Source organism: Podarcis pityusensis (genome assembly GCF_964106645.2).
Source record: "Podarcis pityusensis genome assembly, chromosome: 6".
Lineage (NCBI taxonomy): Eukaryota > Metazoa > Chordata > Lepidosauria > Squamata > Lacertidae > Podarcis > Podarcis pityusensis.
The window spans coordinates 97,591,547-97,609,346 of NC_138030.1; the positions used below are offsets into that span (position 1 = coordinate 97,591,547).

Below are 17,800 nucleotides of genomic sequence, written 5' to 3' on the forward strand. Positions count from 1 at the left end.
GCCTGTGAGCAGAGGTGCCCCTTTTGCCATCGCTCCTCCTCCCTCCCCACAGAAGGGAGTGTGGAAAGTGCTTCCGAGCACGGCGCCCGCCCGCCTGCCTGCCAAACGCCCACTCTGCCCCTGGCGGCGCTCAAACTCTATAACTCCAAAACTCTAAAATTGAACAGCAAAAGTTGGGGGTCACCTTATACGCCCAGTCGCCTAATACGCTGGAATCTACGGTACTTGAATCCTACCCCCTGCTTTCCCCTTCCACCAAAGGAGTTGCTCAAGGTGACTCACAGACAGAAATGCAAACAGCAGTCATTCAACAATTAGAGCACAAGTTATCAGACCAAAGGCAGCAGCAAAAACAAAGCACAAAGAACAGCACTTGTGTTCAATTCCTTAAGCAGCAGGAGAATCAAAATTTTTATTTAAAAAGGAGTGCTCTCAATTGCTGACTGAATACAAACAAAAAGGGAAATGAATCTGTTCTTTTTGTGTGTTTCAGCATGCACATCTCTGAAAGCCAACAAGAATTCTTCAGAATGCTGGATGAGAAAATTGAAAAGGTAAGCATAACTTAGAATATGTTTCTGCATGGCAATTACGGAATTTGACCTAGACACAAGAATCTATTAGGGGGCTTAATCTAGGGCGGTTTCTCATGTTGATGATGTTTCCATTCTAAATAATTGCAGTTACATCCATTCAGGTTGTCATGATGTCAGTCTTCAAAGATTTATTGCGAAAGTGACAACAAACTTGTGAATACTAAACCAACCTTTTGTTGGATGGCCATTATTTTGAATGGGATGTGAAAGCTCATGCATGTTACCACCTTGTACGTGGGAACAGACAAGGGCTAAGGTGAGTATTTAGCAGTGAAGCAGCTCAAGGGGGAAGGCTTTACTTTGGAGGAAGGGAGCATTCTGTTCTAGTCAGAGCAGCCTTTGATGTCCCTGCATTGGATGCCTCTTGGTATCAGATGCAGTGGCAGATGCCAGGTCAGGGCACTGGCCAGTTTATCACCAGTGAGATCAGTTATCCAAGTTCATGGGTAGGCAAACTAAGGCCCGGGGGCTGGATCCGGCCCAATCGCCTTCTAGATCTGGCCCATGGACAGTTCGGGAATTAACATGCTTTTACATGAGTAGAATGTGTCCTTTTATTTAAAATGCATCTTTGGGTTATTTGTGGGGCATAGGAATTCATTCATCCCCCCTCCAAAATATAGTCCGGCCCCCCACAAGGTCTGAGGGACAGTGGACCAGCCCCCTGCTGAAAAAGTTTGCTGACCCTTGTCCTAGTTGCTCAGGGCAGCAATCAGCTCTGACCTAGATAGTAGTTAAGGGAATATCATGGCATATTTGTGTAAGGAGGCTTCTCAGTCACTCTTGATTCTCCTTGTCCATAGTTTTAAAAAATCACATTGTAATTTTTAAAAAATGTTCTGAGCACATCCCATGTTCATCCTAGCTGAGAAGTATTGTTATTATCCCAAATAACAAAATCACTTCTACCCTTTAGTGGAGCACAGTAATAATGTCAAACAAGTCATTCTGTGATATCAAAAAATGCAAGAGAGTGGTTGTCAGAGGGGCTAAATTAAGCATTATGAAAGAAAGAGTATTGTGTACGTACCCTTTCATCCAAGTGTTTCATCTCAGTGACTGTACCGATCTAGAGAATGAGCCCAGCCTACTAACCAGGGGCTCCTTCCAGGCCTGCCCACTCCCTTCTCCTCCCTTGGCATGGGATCAGAAGCTTCATCTTCCATTTTAGGTTAACTACAGTTTAGTGTGTCATCTCAACCCTGAATTGTGGTTGATCTTAATGATAGTTAGTGAAAACAAGCTACCGTGTTTTTTGCCCCATAGGATGCACCTCGTTTTTTGGGGGGGAAATAAAGGGGAAAAAATTATTTCCCCCCCAGGTGCGGGGCTGGGGTGGGGGAAGCCCGAGCTTCCCCTGACCCCAGCCTCCAGAACAGGCTGCTCAGCGAGCCCCGGGCTTCTGGCAGCAGGCTGCTATCCGCAAGCCTAGGGAGTCCTGCGGGAACTCCCGCGGGGTCCCCTGGCTTGCGGATATCATCCTGAAGCCTGGAGAGCGAGAGGGGTCGGTGCGCACCGACCCCTCTCGCTCTCCAGGCTTCAGCGAAAGCCTGCATTCGCCCCATAGGACGCACACACATTTCCCCTTCATTTTTGGAGGGGAAAAAGTGCGTCCTATAGAGCGAAAAATAAATACGGTACTTGCACTTTGATGTTCTTTCGAACTGCTAGGTTGGCAGGAGGGACCGAGCAACGGGAGCTCACCCCGTCGCGGGGATTCGAACCGCCGACTTTCTGATCGGCAAGTCCTCTGTGGTTTAACCCACAGCGCCACCCACATCCCACAGTGTACCTGTATGGAATAACAATATTTCCGTGACAAAATATGTGACATGTTCGTTGACAAAGTAAATATAAGTGCTCTCTGTTTCCTTATTAGAAAAGGAATCTTTTGTTCTCTCTTGGCTGCATATAACCTTTTTGGTGGTTGTACACACATTTCCTCCCCGAAGTCAGAAAATGTTTAGCAAGGTTAACATTTCCATTTTATCTGCCATAAGCTTGGGATACCCATTACTATATTTAAAGCCAGTGATTGGCAGATGATAATTTGCAGGTAGGACTGGAAACACCACAAAGCACTGCAGCCAACTCAGCCAGCCATTCCAAAAGGATACCATGGAAGATAGTATCAAAGATCACTCAGATATCAAGAAGAGTTAAGAGGGTCATTCTGTCTCTCTCTGACTCCTGGCATAGGTCTTGGTTGAAATTATCAACTCCCAATTTGGCTTCTCAAACAATCAGCCTTTCCTGTGCCACCATTGGCTATTGCCAGATGCCACTTGCACTCCCATTTCCCTCTCCTCCTCCTCTTTGTGGGACACTGGAAGTTGGACCCAATATCCTGCTACAGTTATTGGAGTCCTGGGCTTCACATGCCAGTGTAATCCTGCTGTTAATATATAGTCCAGAATAAGCAACAGGGCTGCACAAATGAGAAGCCAAGCTAATGGAGGAGGTAGATATTTAGGGAAAGTTTAATAAGCTTAAAGATTTATTTTAAATAGGACTCACCAAAGCGTAGCCAAAATCACAAGGGAAGCTTCGCAGCAGAGAATGGAGAATTTATGATAGAATCAATTAGGCCTGAAAAATGAGTCCCAGGCGTCAATTAGAGGGGATTGGGTCAGTAGGACAAGTAATTAGCTTGACCTTAGAAATCAAGACATGAATATTATCTTCAGAAGCCATGAGTATGAGTTGCAACAAAACAGTGAAAATCAAATACTGATGATTCTTAGGAGATTCACTACAGGCGACAGTTCTCTCAAACAAGTTAATTAGCCTCAGAAGCAATGTTGCTGAATTGAGGCAGCGCCTGAAACTTGCTCTTTGATATTGGACAACCGAGGCAGCCCTGACCACGAGGTCAGATTTTTGCTGTCACTCAAGGTGGCAAGATTGGAGAGAGGCTTAACAAAATAGAGTACAGCCCACAGGGTAGTTTTCCATGCAAGCCCTGTTGAAATTCATTGGAGCCTAGCGCTTGTTCGTTTCAACGAGGCTAGCATAGGAAATCCCCAGGATGGGCTGTGTCTCACATTAAACTATGGGTGTGCCGTGTGGATTTTCTGCCTCTGGCACCAAAATGTCTTGGGCCACTTCTATAAAAGAACCTTTCAGAAAAGATTTAAGTCGAACAGTGGAAATGGAGCAATACCAACTTACAGACAAATTCTAAATTCCTGACTGACAGCTAATTTTCAAGTGAATTGAAGGGGTAATGCATGGATTAAGGCTGCGTTACTGTTTTGACCCAGTGGACCAAATCCTTATTGGTTCCTACCCCTACAGTACTTGCCAAATTTGAAAGGTAGATGGGACAGCCCACCTGTCAATCACCTCCAGCCATCAGATGATTGGCAAGTAGCTTGTCCCACCCACTTGTCATGGTCGTTTTCACAATGCTTAGGAACTGCCAAGCATAGGGCTGACAGAGCTGCTTTCTGAATTGCTTGCTTGCGTAATTGAGTTCCCCACATAACTGGATAAAGTGATTTTTTGTAATGTATGGGGGGAGAGGGTGCCCTAACAACACTGACGACATGATGGGAAAGATTTGGGGCCCATTTGGCTCCACAGTTGCTAATCTCTAAGAGTGTGACTACTAGATGTGATAGTAGCATGATTCAATTTGGATTGTAGAGATTTTTTGTAAAGCACGGAGTACTGGAGTTTGAAAGTTTAGCGTGGGTGATCTTGAGCATCGGGGGAAAGTGAGATCTTTACTTCACCACTGCTTTCCCCCAAAGTCATTGCTGTGCCCCTGTATGTGTTCCCTGCCTGCACCACAGTCACATAGTTCTAATAGGAAGGTAGGAGGTCAGAGAACTTGCACAGGAGCAAATTGGGGGCAGCAGAGGGAGGAGATACTGTGAATGGAAGAAGAGTACAGCTCTCCTCTCCTTCTTGCTCAAGTTGTGCTGTGCATCTCACGCCACCCTCTGGGCTGCTCTCTTGCCCAGTTTGGCGCTAAGTAAAATGGTAGGTTGTGGCAATATCTGGTATGCCGTGCACTTGTTAAACTTCAGCTCTCTATATTTTTTACAGTCACCAATACTTTATTTTGGCAGGATGAAAAATGTTTCCCCTCTCCCCAGAGTTTCACAACAAAATACAGGAATTGATTCAGACATTGAACCTGTTTCTGGTAGCTGTCATACTGACGACCAGCTGGACATGTCTGCACTCATGAGCTCTGTGAATCCAGCATTTGAATATTTTTATTTTCATGCCAATGCAAGGGAGCAGCCCTTTGATGAACAAAAGTCTGACCTGCACAGTCCCATCTCAGACTCCCCATTTCCTTTGTGGCAGCTGCCTTGGAGCTGGTGGCTATAAGTCTGGAGGAAAGAAAAGAGCAGTTACCATTAGTGCTGCCCTGCTGTGGCTCAGCCCTGACAACAGCCAGACTCTCCCAGCCTTCTGGGAGGAAGCAGAAGGCCCCAGCTTAAAGGCTGCTTCTTTTGAATGTAGAGGGCTTCCTTTCAGACTTGGCTGCAGTGAAATCCAGGAGAGACAATGAAAGTGCACTGAATTTAGCTCTTTCCAGAGGGTAGTGAGACATCACTTTAAAATTGAGGATCAAAACAAGGACATCTATTACGGGAGGTGTGTGTACGTCTTGTAGGCTGGATTGCCATTCATAATGTACTTAATAAATTAAATTTTCCTACATACACACACATCTGACACCATAAGCCATTTCATGGCAGTGCCACAGTAAACCACTTTATTTGTGAAATCATGAATGGGGTGTGTTATTGGGATGTACAATGGAGCTTTTTTGCGCAGTATACAAGTGGTTCTATGATACGTGGTTTTCACTGCCAGGGCAGGCTCTCTTACGCTACAAAAGTTATTGGTTAAAATGGGAGTGCTGTGGACGCATCCATTCATTTATTTGCAAAAAGTAAATGCCATGCACATGTGTGCATGCAAACGCGCAGGCCTTTTTTGTTCCATCCTTTCTGAGAAGACAGTTTTTGAAAAATGGGAGTTCCTGTAGCAGTGAGCCGTTTCTTTATTGTTTTGGGGTGCTATTCATGAAAAAGGCCTCTGTGCCTTGCCAGCTTTCTTAGCGACAGCTAAAGGAGAGGCTGTTTGGCACAGTTTCTTTCACCACAGCAGCAGCGGCGGCCCACCCAACCTCTTCCTTTGCTTGCTTTGTATGCCAGCTAGAGAAGCAGCATTGCCTAGTTAAATGCAAGAGCAAGAGGAGAGGCTGTGTTGCCTTCGACACAGACTGCTCTCCCCAACCCCACACTGTGGAAGATACATTTAGTTTAGAGGAATTCTGAGATCCTGCGATGCCAGCCTGTTGTTTTTTTTAAAAAAGAAAGCAATTAATAAACGGATATTGGGGGGGGGGGACCACAGTATCCCAATAAGAACATGAGACTGATTGTACTTTTTAAAACTGTTGGAACTGGGAGGAGCCTGCTGTTTTTCAATTCAAATTGATCCTGGGGTCTGTGCTTCTTCTGTTGAGGAGAAAATATGCCACAATTGTGCAACAAAGTGCATGCATAGTTTCTTTCTGTGAGAGGGGATTTTTCTGAACTTGCAAAATCATTTTAGTATTTAGAATTAGGAACAGATAATAGGGTTGCCATACATCCGGAATTTCCTGGACATATCCAGAATATTACAGTCGGAAGCGGTGTCTGGGTGAAAATTGCTAAAATGTCCGGGAAAATCCGGATGTATGGCAACCCATGTCGGCAGTGTCGTTTTTGGCAATTTACCTTAAAAATAGCTCAACAACTTTCCTGTCTGGATTTTTACTGCTTGAAATTTGGCAATCCCATTTTTAAGGACTACAGAGTTGGAAATTTTTGTATTAGAAATTATCTGCATGCTTTCTTCTTGGGGTAAATTTTAAAAATGCATGTGTATTTTCAGAATGGGTAGGAGAATGTGGACTGTTTGGCCTCAGAGTAGCTTACTAGGTTCTTCCCAGCAACCCTGCGAAGCAGTTTAGGCTGAGGGATACTGACTCGCCCAAGGTCATCCCAAGAGCTTCATGGATGAGTAGGGCTTTGAACTTGGGTGTCTCTCATCACAGTCCAGCACTCCGGCCACATCGCCACACTGGCTGCTCTATGTCATTCATGACGAAGTGAGCAATTATTAGAGCGGGGGGCAGCAAGCAGGAAAATAACTTTATTGAAAGTTGGACTTTGTTTGTTGTAATGGAATGGCAAATTAGAAGACACTTCTGATGCATGTGCTCACAAAATATTTTTTAAGATATAGATGGGGAAGATGCGCAAATAGTACTCTAAAAAGTGCTTGTCTGATACTGCCTGAAACGTATGTCATTCCTTTGTATTATTCATATGCTGCTTAGGATCAGTGCTATTTTTCTAGAAAAAGAGGTGCCAGAACTCACCATGAACACCTCCCTCGTTCTCTTAGAATGGCAATGGTGCCCACCTGGGAGCTGCCAGAACTGGGTTCCAGCTGAAAGAAAGCCCTGCTTAGGATTATTTAGGAAAAACATCATGACTTGCTTGCAGTTGCCCAGCTCAAATCTTATTTGCAATTCAGTCTTATGTAACTGACTTAATGTGGGCATCACTTTCATGGACTAGGCCAGAGCTAAACTACAGTTGATGACTTCTCTTTCACTGGTTTACAATGTTCCTATCCTGAAATGATTTGCATTAAATGCTTTGGCTCCATCTGGAAGCTTTTGGTTCCATCCTGGTTTCTGCAGGGTTTGGGTGCATGACAGAGTTCCCCTGGGGAGCTTGCTTGCACACTTCACCAAGCAGGATTGAACTCTCTGTGCATCAGTTGATGCGTGGGAAGGTGAAAAGTCTTGCTTGCTGCAGGGTATGAGGCATCCATCCCATCCCATCCCATAGGACACCAGATGTGGGGCTGGTGGGTGTGCTTTGGTGGAAGGACCTTGCAGATCAAATGGAGAAGCTGGTGGGCCAGATTGGGCCTACAGACCAGAAAATCCCCACTCCTGAGCTAGACCTTCTCATCCATAGCCTCCTCTCACTTCAAGCCCCCTCATCCACAGCCAACTTCTCTTTTACAGCCTCCTCTACTGGTGTTTCAAACATGTAATGCAAAGGGAGGTTTTACTCCCTTCCCTCAAGATGTTGGAAATCATGATTGATAAACCCACATGCATAAATCTTCTTGAGTTACCCTCTTTACCCTTTCTGGTGATTTGGGTTAAGTGTGATAGTGTTGCCCGTGTTGTGACGTGAAAGTAAGAAAAATGAATCCATATTGCAGCTTGGAAAACTTCAAAGTGAAACTGATCAGTATGAAGCTTGCATGCTATATTCAAAGGAGCTGTTTTCAAATGTGACATGATACTGGCTTCTTAATTTGATTAATACTTTTAGCCATGATCCCCTTTCTCCTCTTTCCATGGTAGTCGCTTTCAGAGATTGACTATGCTGAAGAACTACTTGTCACACTTCAGGAAGACGTGGGCTGTATCCCTCATTTCTTAACCAGTGTGTATGTTCTTGTTCTCGCCTCTCCCTTTTTTCAAGTGCTGCTGCTGCTGCCTACGCAAAGTGATCAGAAAGCTTGACAAGATGCTTAAAAAATAGAGCAAGTGCTTCAGCTAAATTCCAAACCGAGGAATAATAATTGCCAGAGGCGCAAAAGTCCCCTGGTGCCAGGGTTGCTGAAGAAGATGGGAAGCAGGTTTCTCCTCCTTTCATAGGTTCTGCCATCTATGGGACCTGTCTGTTGCCTCTTCCTACTTCCTAGAGGAAGTGGCTCAGGGAAGTAGTAATTATTACATCTCTAAGGAAGGCTCTTCTGGACCCCCAGGATTGTGCAAATCTTAGCTGGTTGCAAACACCCCTTCAGGAGTTGAACTAGTGATTCATGTGCAGCTCTGGGCATTCTTGGATGGCACCCATTATCTAGATCTGTTTCATTCTGGGTTCAAGCCTGGATTGGCACTAAGGTGGTCTTGGTGGTCCTGTTTGATGCTCACAGAACAATAGGAGGGCAGTACATTTGCTATTTTATGATTGCTCCCTTGTGACATCCAGTAATGCCTAGGGTAACACTCTGCCCTAACCACATATGACGAAGAGGTTTCCTACTGAAAACACTATAGGACCAAACACAGAAGGATTCAATGTAGCTGCCAAAGAGCTGGTTCTGTTTTTCCTGTAGCTAGTTTGTTTTTCCTGTGTTAAATGTGTATATACTTCTCTCTCTCTCTCTCTCTCTCTCTCTCTCTCTGTTTTTCCCTTTGAAGGGTCGTGATTACTGTTCAGAAGAGGAGGATATCACATAGTGCCATTTCTGCTGATCAAAACGGGAATACTACTGTGTAAATAGATTACGGTCAAGTTCCTTTTGGGAAGTCTTCTCAAGTGAACAGCACTACATAACAAAAGATCATTTCCACATTGTATGCTCCATTCAGTTGCAGTGTTTCTTAATGACCATACAATGAACGTTACGAAAGGAACGAAGAACGGCTTGTGTGGAACTGCCTTGGCTGATGCTGGCTGAAACATGTTGCAGATTTTTCACTTACCCAGTGTCCAGGAACACAGCAAATATTTCAGCATAAAATCTTAAGTGACACTGTAGATTTCACTTGGGCTGCTGGCCTATTTTCTATTGGCTGAAGTAGTATTATACAACACCTACCATAACTGAGCAGCTGAACCTTCAAGTTCACTCTGTTTGTCAACCTCCTCCCCCCCGGGTTGCAGAGTTCTTATTAATATGGACAATTTAGAGCTTTGGAGGTGGGATGCTTTGCCATGACCGTCCTCGTTTCTCTGCTAGGAAGAAGTTACCAATTTAAAAGCATGTTGTCACACAAATACTGGATGTGGTGATGCAGGAGCAGAAATCTGTATTTTTAAAAAAGTTTCTTTAACTAAGTATTTCAATCGAGGAATAAGCTTGCAGTATTGGCTTTGCTGACCACAGATGGAAGTTGTGACCACAATCAGTTTGAATCCCTCTTTTTTTTCTAAGAAAATAAACATTTTACTGTTTTTAGGTATTCTCGTCTTATACCCATTCATGCAGTCCAGTGTGTTTAAAGAATAATTGGGTAAACAGGGTGGGAGCAAAGCAGCCCTTTGGAGTTATCCTGTGAGAGGATGTTATTTTAAAGCACCTGTGTGCCAATTTGGGATGTCTGTAGAGTTTATTTTTCCACAATATAAAAATATGATACTCTCTCTTCTCAAAGGCAGATGTAATATTTTTAACAAATATTGTCATGAGTAAAAATAAGCCTAAGGTTTAAAAAACAAAAACACTTTTGCATTTATTCTTTAAAGAAGTTCAGCATTTTTCTTCTATGTCTTTGAGGGGGTATAACCATTAAAAAATGCTTCTTGCAGCAATAGAAGCTGGGGTTTATATCCCTCCTTTGCCTTATCAGGGTTTCAAGATGGCCGTCTGTCAAGAAAAGTGTACAAATTGAAAAAGCACATTTTAGATTAGTCTGTGGAAATTGTAATACAGTTGAAGTGAAGATTTTACCCTGGATCAAGATAGATATTGCACATAGGATTCTACCCGCCCCCGAGTCCAACTAGTTGAATTACGTCCTTGCTTAGCTAGTATCAGTATAATGGACCATGAGCACCATCCAGCCTCTCTAGCTGTGATGTCTTTTGTCTCCATCTTGATGAGATATGTCACAGTGACTAGGTATGTAGATCCCATCCCTCTGGTTGCCATCGGATAAACTGCTATGACTTGGTTGATGTCACAGAGGGGCCTTGGGCATTTGATTCTGAAGTAGGTGCCCAGCCTTTATAAAACGGAAGCCACTTTTTCCACCCTGGTGCTCTCTAGATGTTTTGGACCAGAACCCCCATCAGCCCCAGCCAGAAGGTGGAGCTAAGCATGGAAACATTGTCTACATGCCGTGGGCTTTTGTGTGGTGGTAACTGGGTGCAAATCAGTTGAGTGGCTCCAGATTTTTCACAGGAAAGGGCAACAACAGCTTCTGCTTAAGATAAGAGATAACTGTGTTCTTAAGCATAAATGTTTACAATGAGATTGATTTACCAATTGCCCTTTTGTGAACTGTCTTAATTTTTTCCGTATTCACCATAAGCTCATTGGTCTAACTTTTAAATGTTCTCGCTGGTGTCCTCTGTCTCGGCATTCCTTCCTGCTCTCTTGATTCCACTGTTTCTAGTCATCTTCTTCCAAGGTATATTCTTCCAGTTCATTTCCATGCCTCTCCTTTTCCTGTTGCTGGCACCTTCTTTCTAGAAGAATCCTGTCCCCTTTGATACTCACATTATTGCTTCCCCTCTATACAACATTTTAAACTGCTTAAAATTTACCTTTTCTCTTTTTCTGATTTCCCCCTTTCCTTGGTACCTTGTTTTTAATTTCCCTTACCCATTCCTCTCTTTACTTTCCCCTGTCTATCATGTCTACCTCAGATTGTAAACCTACAGGTATAATTTCCCCCCTGAGACTATGTGACATAGGCATTGGTTACAATTTATAAGGGGTGGTGTGGATCCAAAACCCTTTTTCCCTTCTGTTTTAGCATTTCCAGAAAAAGGGTGTCAGAATATGGGACTAGGTAAAGGGTAGATTTGTGCTAGACGGTGTCTTCAGCCCCTGCTATCTGCAATGGTGACCAGTGGAGGAGACCATACCTTGTTCAGAGCCAAATACTTTGGGGGACTTGATCATGATGTGAAGTAATTCCCTGCAAGAAGAAGCCAGTATGCAAATAGAGGGAAGCAAAATTTACCCTTGGAAGTCACGTTCTGGCTGCTGAAATGTTGAATGCCATAACCAACTTGTTCAGACTTCTTTCAGCTCCTATTTTCTCCAGTTTTTGTGGGGAGGGGGGGTGCCCTAAAGAGGAAAGATAACTGGGTGTGAAATAAATTCACATGGAATATACTATACATTACTGAATATTTGTATAGTCTCATATCAGTACTACTTTCTCCAAGTTTACTGGAAGTTGCTTTTCCGGGTTCCCTGTATCTTGTTTGATCAAAGTCTAATTTATCCTGATTTTTCTCTAGAATTAAAAGAGAGGCTTCTGTTCTCCTATCTGGTGTTGATTTTATTTCACAAGTGATGCCATTTTTTAAAAAATGAAGCAGCTTCCCATTAGAAGGGATATTTTTTTTTCCTTTGGAAAAAATAATGTGTGACAGATTCTGCATTCCAAGGAATCTTAAGCCTGGTGAGTCGATCCCCCTTAACCCGAAGAACTGTAGGATTCCACATGTGAGTATAGTATTTATCTGCATCATTTAAGAGTTGAGTAACATACATCAGAGTAAGTGGTGACACACACCAAAGAGTTGCAGTGTGTTCCCCAACCTGAAAGAGGGATCTTGCAGTGCTATTCAAGGTTCGCAAAAGGAGACATTCTCCTTCCCCATTTTTTCTTTCTTGTCCTCCTGGAAGTTCCCCTCAAAGGCCCACGTCTGGTCTCTCTGCCAGCCCTCATCATGATCACTTATTGCAATATAGCACCCTTTGGAGGACCACATGCCAGCAGCGGGTGTAGCTGGAGGAAAAAGTGGACTGAGCAACCCATGTAAATGTTAACTGGGTGCACTCACTCCCACCCCTCTCTCCATCCTGCATCCAGAGAAAGAAGCATTATCCAGGTTCAGGGAAACATTCTAGCCAGATGAAAAGCACTTGGGGAACAGAGGAGGCCAGGCCTGGGCAGAGTCCTGAGTGCCAGAGACAGAGGCACATCAACAGCTGCTGCTGAATGCAGAAACATGGGTTCCATTGACTTCCATGCAGCCAAGTTGCATTTTTCAGTGTTCAAAAAAACCAAAGCAAAAATCATTTTTCATATTGAAAAATCCAGCGTCCACCATTTGCTCTTTCTGGACAGACATGCTGCTTCTCATTACAGCAGCACTAAATTTCTCCTTCTTTGGGCAATTCTCACTTCTGCCCTAAGGGAGGGAAAAATTCGAGAACCCTGTTGCATCAAGCCAGTGACCCAGCTTCCTGTTCTCACAGCGACCAACCAGATGGCAGTGGGAAGCCTGCGAGAAGGACCTGGGCACAACAGCAGTCTCCCCCCAGCCCCAGTGAATCTTAGCAACTGGTATTGAGAGTCTGCCTTAGGACCATGGAGGCTGAACATGGCCGTTGCTCATTGCTAGGAACCAGGACGTTCCACCTCTGGACAATAGACTGAGCTACTTTATCATTCTTATGTCTATAGACTCAACGGCCACTGTTCAGTCCTGGACAGTCATAGGAATTTAGGTGATAATATTTCATCCCATAAGTAGATAAAAACTACAACCTTATTTTTCAGGATGGGGCTGTTTCACTTCCAAACTGGTAAGCTGTTTTTTAATAGGAGGAGTGATTATACTGCTGAGACTAGAGACATATTTTTTAAAAAAGACTTGAAGGTGTTTTGAAAAGAGGCTTTATTTATTTATATTATTTGGTTTATATCCCACCTTTCAACAGTGTGGTTTACAATTCTTTTTAAATTATAGTAAAATTGAAACATGGTGTACATAGGTGTGGGCTTATTTTATTTAAAAAGTGGACTTTTTATTTAAAAAGTGGACTTTTTATTTAAAACAAAGTCTTTATAGCAGATGTAAGCAATTAATAAAAAAAAAGAACCCCTACATGTGTGACAATGTGGTCATACCAATCTTTTACCTTCTGTCTCCTCTGGTCAAACACAAAAAAAATACAAAATTTATTTACCACAAGGTGGGCTGAGTGTATACACACTGTCAGCAATGACCTCACTTTCAAATTGCTTTCAGCTCGGTGGAAATGTCTCCAGCTGTTATTTTTCTCTGGAGTTACGCAGGTAAGAAATATAAAGAAGCTTGAGTGGTGGTTGGGTATACTGAAATAGCATGGGGAATTTTTCTGTTATAGTTCTCCTTAACTGCCAGTAAAGAATAGAATTTCCTAAATTTTATGGACATTATAATCCAGCTTGCATGTTTGTATCTTTACTTGCAAGCACGTGGAGAAATATCTGAGTGTAGAAATATCGAGAAAGCAACAGTAGGGGAAGGGAGAGACTAGAATGACAAGACGGCAACGGACAACAAAGACAGAAGGAGAAGAACGGTTTGGGAACGGACTTGAGAAGCAGCGATTGGGAGAAGAGGGGTTTGAAGGGAAAAAAGTAGCGCCGATATTTGGACTAGTCTAGAATAATAATAATAATAATAATAATAATAATAATAATAATTTATTTATTTCCCGCCCGTCTGACTGAGTTTCCCCAGCCACTCTGGGCGGCTCCTAATCAAGTACAGCATTAAATATTAAAAACTGGGCAAGAAGCCCAGAATAAAATTCAAGATATTAACTGATGCAAAGGAAAGAGGTGGATTTGCCCTGCCAGACTTTAAACTTTATTATGAATCAGCAGCTTTTTGCTGGTTGAAAGAATGGCTACTTCTTGAAAATACAGACATTTTGGATTTGGAAGGTTTCAACAACGTATTTGGCATGCATATTTATGGTATGATAAGGTCAAAGCACATAAAGCATTTAAAAATCATATTGTCAGGAAAGCACTGTTTAATGTTTGGATAAGATACAAGGATTTATTGGAAAATAAAACCCCAAGGTGGTTGTCACCGATGGAAGCGAAAGCTCTGAAAAGGCTCAATATGGAGGCCAAATGGCCGAAATATTGGGAAATTTTGGAACAAGAAGGAGACAAATTGAAATTGCAGAGTTTCGAGAAACTAAAAAATAAAGTGAGAGATTGGATTCATTATTACCAGATAATGGAGGCATATAATCTGGATAAGAAAATTGGCTTCCAGGTGGAAAAATCAAAATTAGAAACAGAACTGTTAGAACCCAAAACTAAAAATTTGTCAAGAATGTATAACTTGCTGTTGAAATGGAATACTCAGGATGAAACGGTGAAATCTGCGATGATTAAATGGGCACAAGATGTTGGACATAATATTATGTTTGCTGACTGGGAACAGTTATGGACCACAGGTATGAAGTTTACGGCATGTAATGCCTTAAGAGAGAATATTATGAAAATGATATACAGGTGGTACATGACTCCAGTCAAGCTTGCAAAAATCTATCATTTGCCCGATAATAAATGCTGGAAATGTAAAGAAACTGAAGGTACATTCTTTCACCTTTGGTGGACGTGCCCAAGGATTAAGGCTTTCTGGGAAATGATATATAATGAACTGAAAAAGGTATTTAAATATACCTTCTTGAAGAAACCAGAGGCCTTTCTTCTGGGCATTGTTGGCCAATTGGTGCCAAAGAAGGACAGAACTTTTTTATGTATGCTACAACACCAGCAAGAATACTCATTGCAAAGTATTGGAAGACACAAGATCTACCCACCCGGGAAGAATGGCAGATGAAGGTGATGGACTATATGGAATTGGCGGAAATGACTGGCAGAATCCGAGACCAGGGAGAAGAGTTGGTGGAAGAAGATTGGAAGAAATTTAAAGACTACTTACAGAAATATTGTAAAATTAATGAATGATAGAATGATGTTGGATAGTAACTAAGTGGTTTCTAGCTGTAATGCTTTAAGAGAATATGAAAAAAAGGGTTATAAATGGGTTAAAATCTAATGGTAAGGATTTGCTGAACCAATAAATTGAAGTGGAATACAAAAAAGGGAGGTATGAGGAGGTCCGGGAAACAAGCTAAAGGAAAATAAGTAACTGGAAATATGTGTGTTTTTAATTGTTTTTATTTTGTATTTTTCTCTTTTCTTTTTCATTTTTACTGTAATATTTCAAAAAAAACCTAATAAATATCTTATAAAAAAAATAAAAATAAATATTAAAAACTTCCCTGAACAGGGATGCCTTCAGATGTCTTTTAAAGATAGGATAGCTGCTTATTTCTTTCACATCTGGTGGGAGGGTGTTCCACAGGGTGGGCGCCACTACCGAGAAGGCCCTCTGTCTGGTTCCCTGTAACCTTACTTCTTGCAATGAGGGAACCGCCAAAAGGCCCTCGGCGCTGGATCTCAGAGTCCAAGCTGAACGAAGGGGGTGGAGACGCTCCTTCAGGTATACCGGACCGAGGCCATTTAGGGAAATATCCTGGGAGCCAATGCAGATCTCTCAGGATTGGTGTTATAATGGTCCTGGCGGCCACTCCCAGTCACCAGTCTAGCTGCCGCATTCTGGATTAATTGCAGTTTCCACGTCACCTTCAAAGGTAGCCCCACGTAGAGCACGTTGCAGTAGTCCAAGCGGGAGATAACTAGAGCATGCACCACTCTGGCGAGACAGTCTGCGGGCAGGTAGGGTCTTAGCCTGCATACCAGGTAGAGCTGGTAGACAGCTGCCCTGGACACAGAATTAACCTGCGCCTCCATGGACAGCTGTGAGTCCAAAATGACTCCCAGGCTGTGCACCTGGTCCTTCAGGGGCACAGTTACCCCATTCAGGACCAGGGAATCCCCCACACCCGCCTGCCCCCTGTCCCCCAAAAACAGTACTTCTGTCTTGTCAGGATTCACCCTCAATCTGTTAGCTGCCATCCATCCTCTAACCGCCTCCAGACACTCACACAGGATCTTCACCGCCTTCACTGGTTCCAATTTGAAAGAGAGGTAGAGCTGGGTATCATCCGCATACTGATGAACACCCAGCTCAAATCCCCTGATGATCTCTCCCAGCGGCTTCATATAGATATTAAAAAGCATGGGGGAGAGGACGGAACCCTGAGGCACCCCACAAGTGAGAGCCCAGGGGTCTGAACACTCATCCCCCAACACCACTTTCTGGACATGGCCCAGGAGAAAGGAGTGGAACCACCGTATAACAGTGCCCCCAGCTCCCAGCCACTCTAGACGGTCCAGAAGGATGTTATAGTTGATGGTGTCGAAGGCCACTGAGAGATCCAGCAGAACTAGGAAACAGCTTTCACCTTTGTCCCTAGCTCGCCGGAGATCATCATCCAGCACGACCAAGGCAGTTTCAGTCCCATGGTGAGGCCTGAATCCCGATTGAAAGGGATCCAAATGGTCCGCATCCTCCAGGCCTACTTGGAGTTGTTCGACAATCACCCGCTCAATCACATTGCCCAAGAATGGTAGATTTGAGACTGGGCGATAGTTGGCCAAATTGGCCGGGTCTAAAGATTTTTTTTTAAGAAGCGGTTTAATGACCGCCACTTTCAGCGGGTCTGGGAAGGCTCCCTCACAGAGGGAAGCATTCACCACCCCGCAGAGCCCATTGCCCAGCCCTTTCTGGCTCGCTTTTATCAGCCAGGATGGGCAAGGATCAAGGAGACAGGTGGTCGGTTTCACTTGTCCAAGCAGCCTGTCCACATCCTCGGAGGTAACAGATTGGAATTGATCCCATGTAACAAGACTAGACAGAACTCTAGCACTCTCCTGCCCTGGCCCTGCTCCCACGGTGGAGTCTACCTCCTTCTGAATCTGAGTGACTTTGTCTGCAAAAAACTTTGCAAAAGCATTGCAGGAGATCTTGGGGTCCCTACCAGGCCCCGGTGGCGCAGATGGTTCTGATAGATTGCGAACCGCCTGAAAAAGTCTCCTGCTGCTGTTTTCTGCAGATGCAATGGAAGCCCTCTTCGCCGTCGCCGTTGCCACTTGGGAGGCTCGACGTTGAACTCTAGCCCGTGTCCAGTCTGATTCAGAATGAGTTTTCTGCCACCGGCGCTCTAGCCGTCTCAACGATTGTTTCATCGCCCTCAGCTCCGGGGAAAACCACAGGGCTGTCCGGGCTCCATGCAATCAGAGAGGGCGCTTTGGAGCCAGACAGTCAATAGCCCTAGTTAACTCCGTATTCCAGCGGGCCACCAGGGAATCAGCTGAAACGCCATCAACATGGGATAAAACATCCCCTACCACTCTCTGGAAGCCAATTGGATCCATTAAGTAGCGATCCATTAAGTAATGATGATGCTGTTAAGATGCTACACTCAATATGCCAGCAAATTTGGAAAACTCAGCAGTGGCCAGAGGATTGGAGAAGATCAGTCTACATCCCAATCCCAAAGAAGGGCAGTGCCAAAGAATGCTCCAACTACCGCACAATTGCACTCATTTCACACGCTAGCAAGGTTATGCTTAAAATTCTACAAGGCAGGCTTAAGCAGTATGTGGACCGAGAACTCCCAGAAGTGCAAGCTGGATTTCGAAGGGGCAGAGGAACCAGAGACCAAATTGCAAACATGCGCTGGATTATGGAGAAAGCTAGAGAGAT

At 43.8% G+C, this 17,800-nt stretch overlaps 2 protein-coding genes across 2 annotated transcripts in view; one reads left to right on the forward strand and one right to left on the reverse strand.

The window, feature by feature from the left end:
* The window catches only part of LOC308480620 (uncharacterized protein C1orf21), a 134,487-nt gene extending 122,836 nt beyond the window's left edge, over positions 1 to 11,651 (forward strand). Inside the window, exons 5-6 of the mRNA XM_081012393.1 lie at positions 494 to 554; positions 8,848 to 11,651. Coding sequence (XP_080868519.1) covers positions 494 to 554; positions 8,848 to 8,886 — 100 coding nt within the window. The 3' untranslated portion in view covers positions 8,887 to 11,651. The remainder of the gene's footprint in view (positions 1 to 493; positions 555 to 8,847) is intronic.
* The window catches only part of LOC308480584 (uncharacterized protein), an 88,303-nt gene extending 71,765 nt beyond the window's left edge, over positions 1 to 16,538 (reverse strand). The window contains exon 1 of the mRNA XM_081012309.1: positions 15,730 to 16,538. Coding sequence (XP_080868435.1) covers positions 15,730 to 16,272 — 543 coding nt within the window. The 5' untranslated portion in view covers positions 16,273 to 16,538. The remainder of the gene's footprint in view (positions 1 to 15,729) is intronic.
* Positions 16,539 to 17,800: the final 1,262 nt, after the last annotated feature.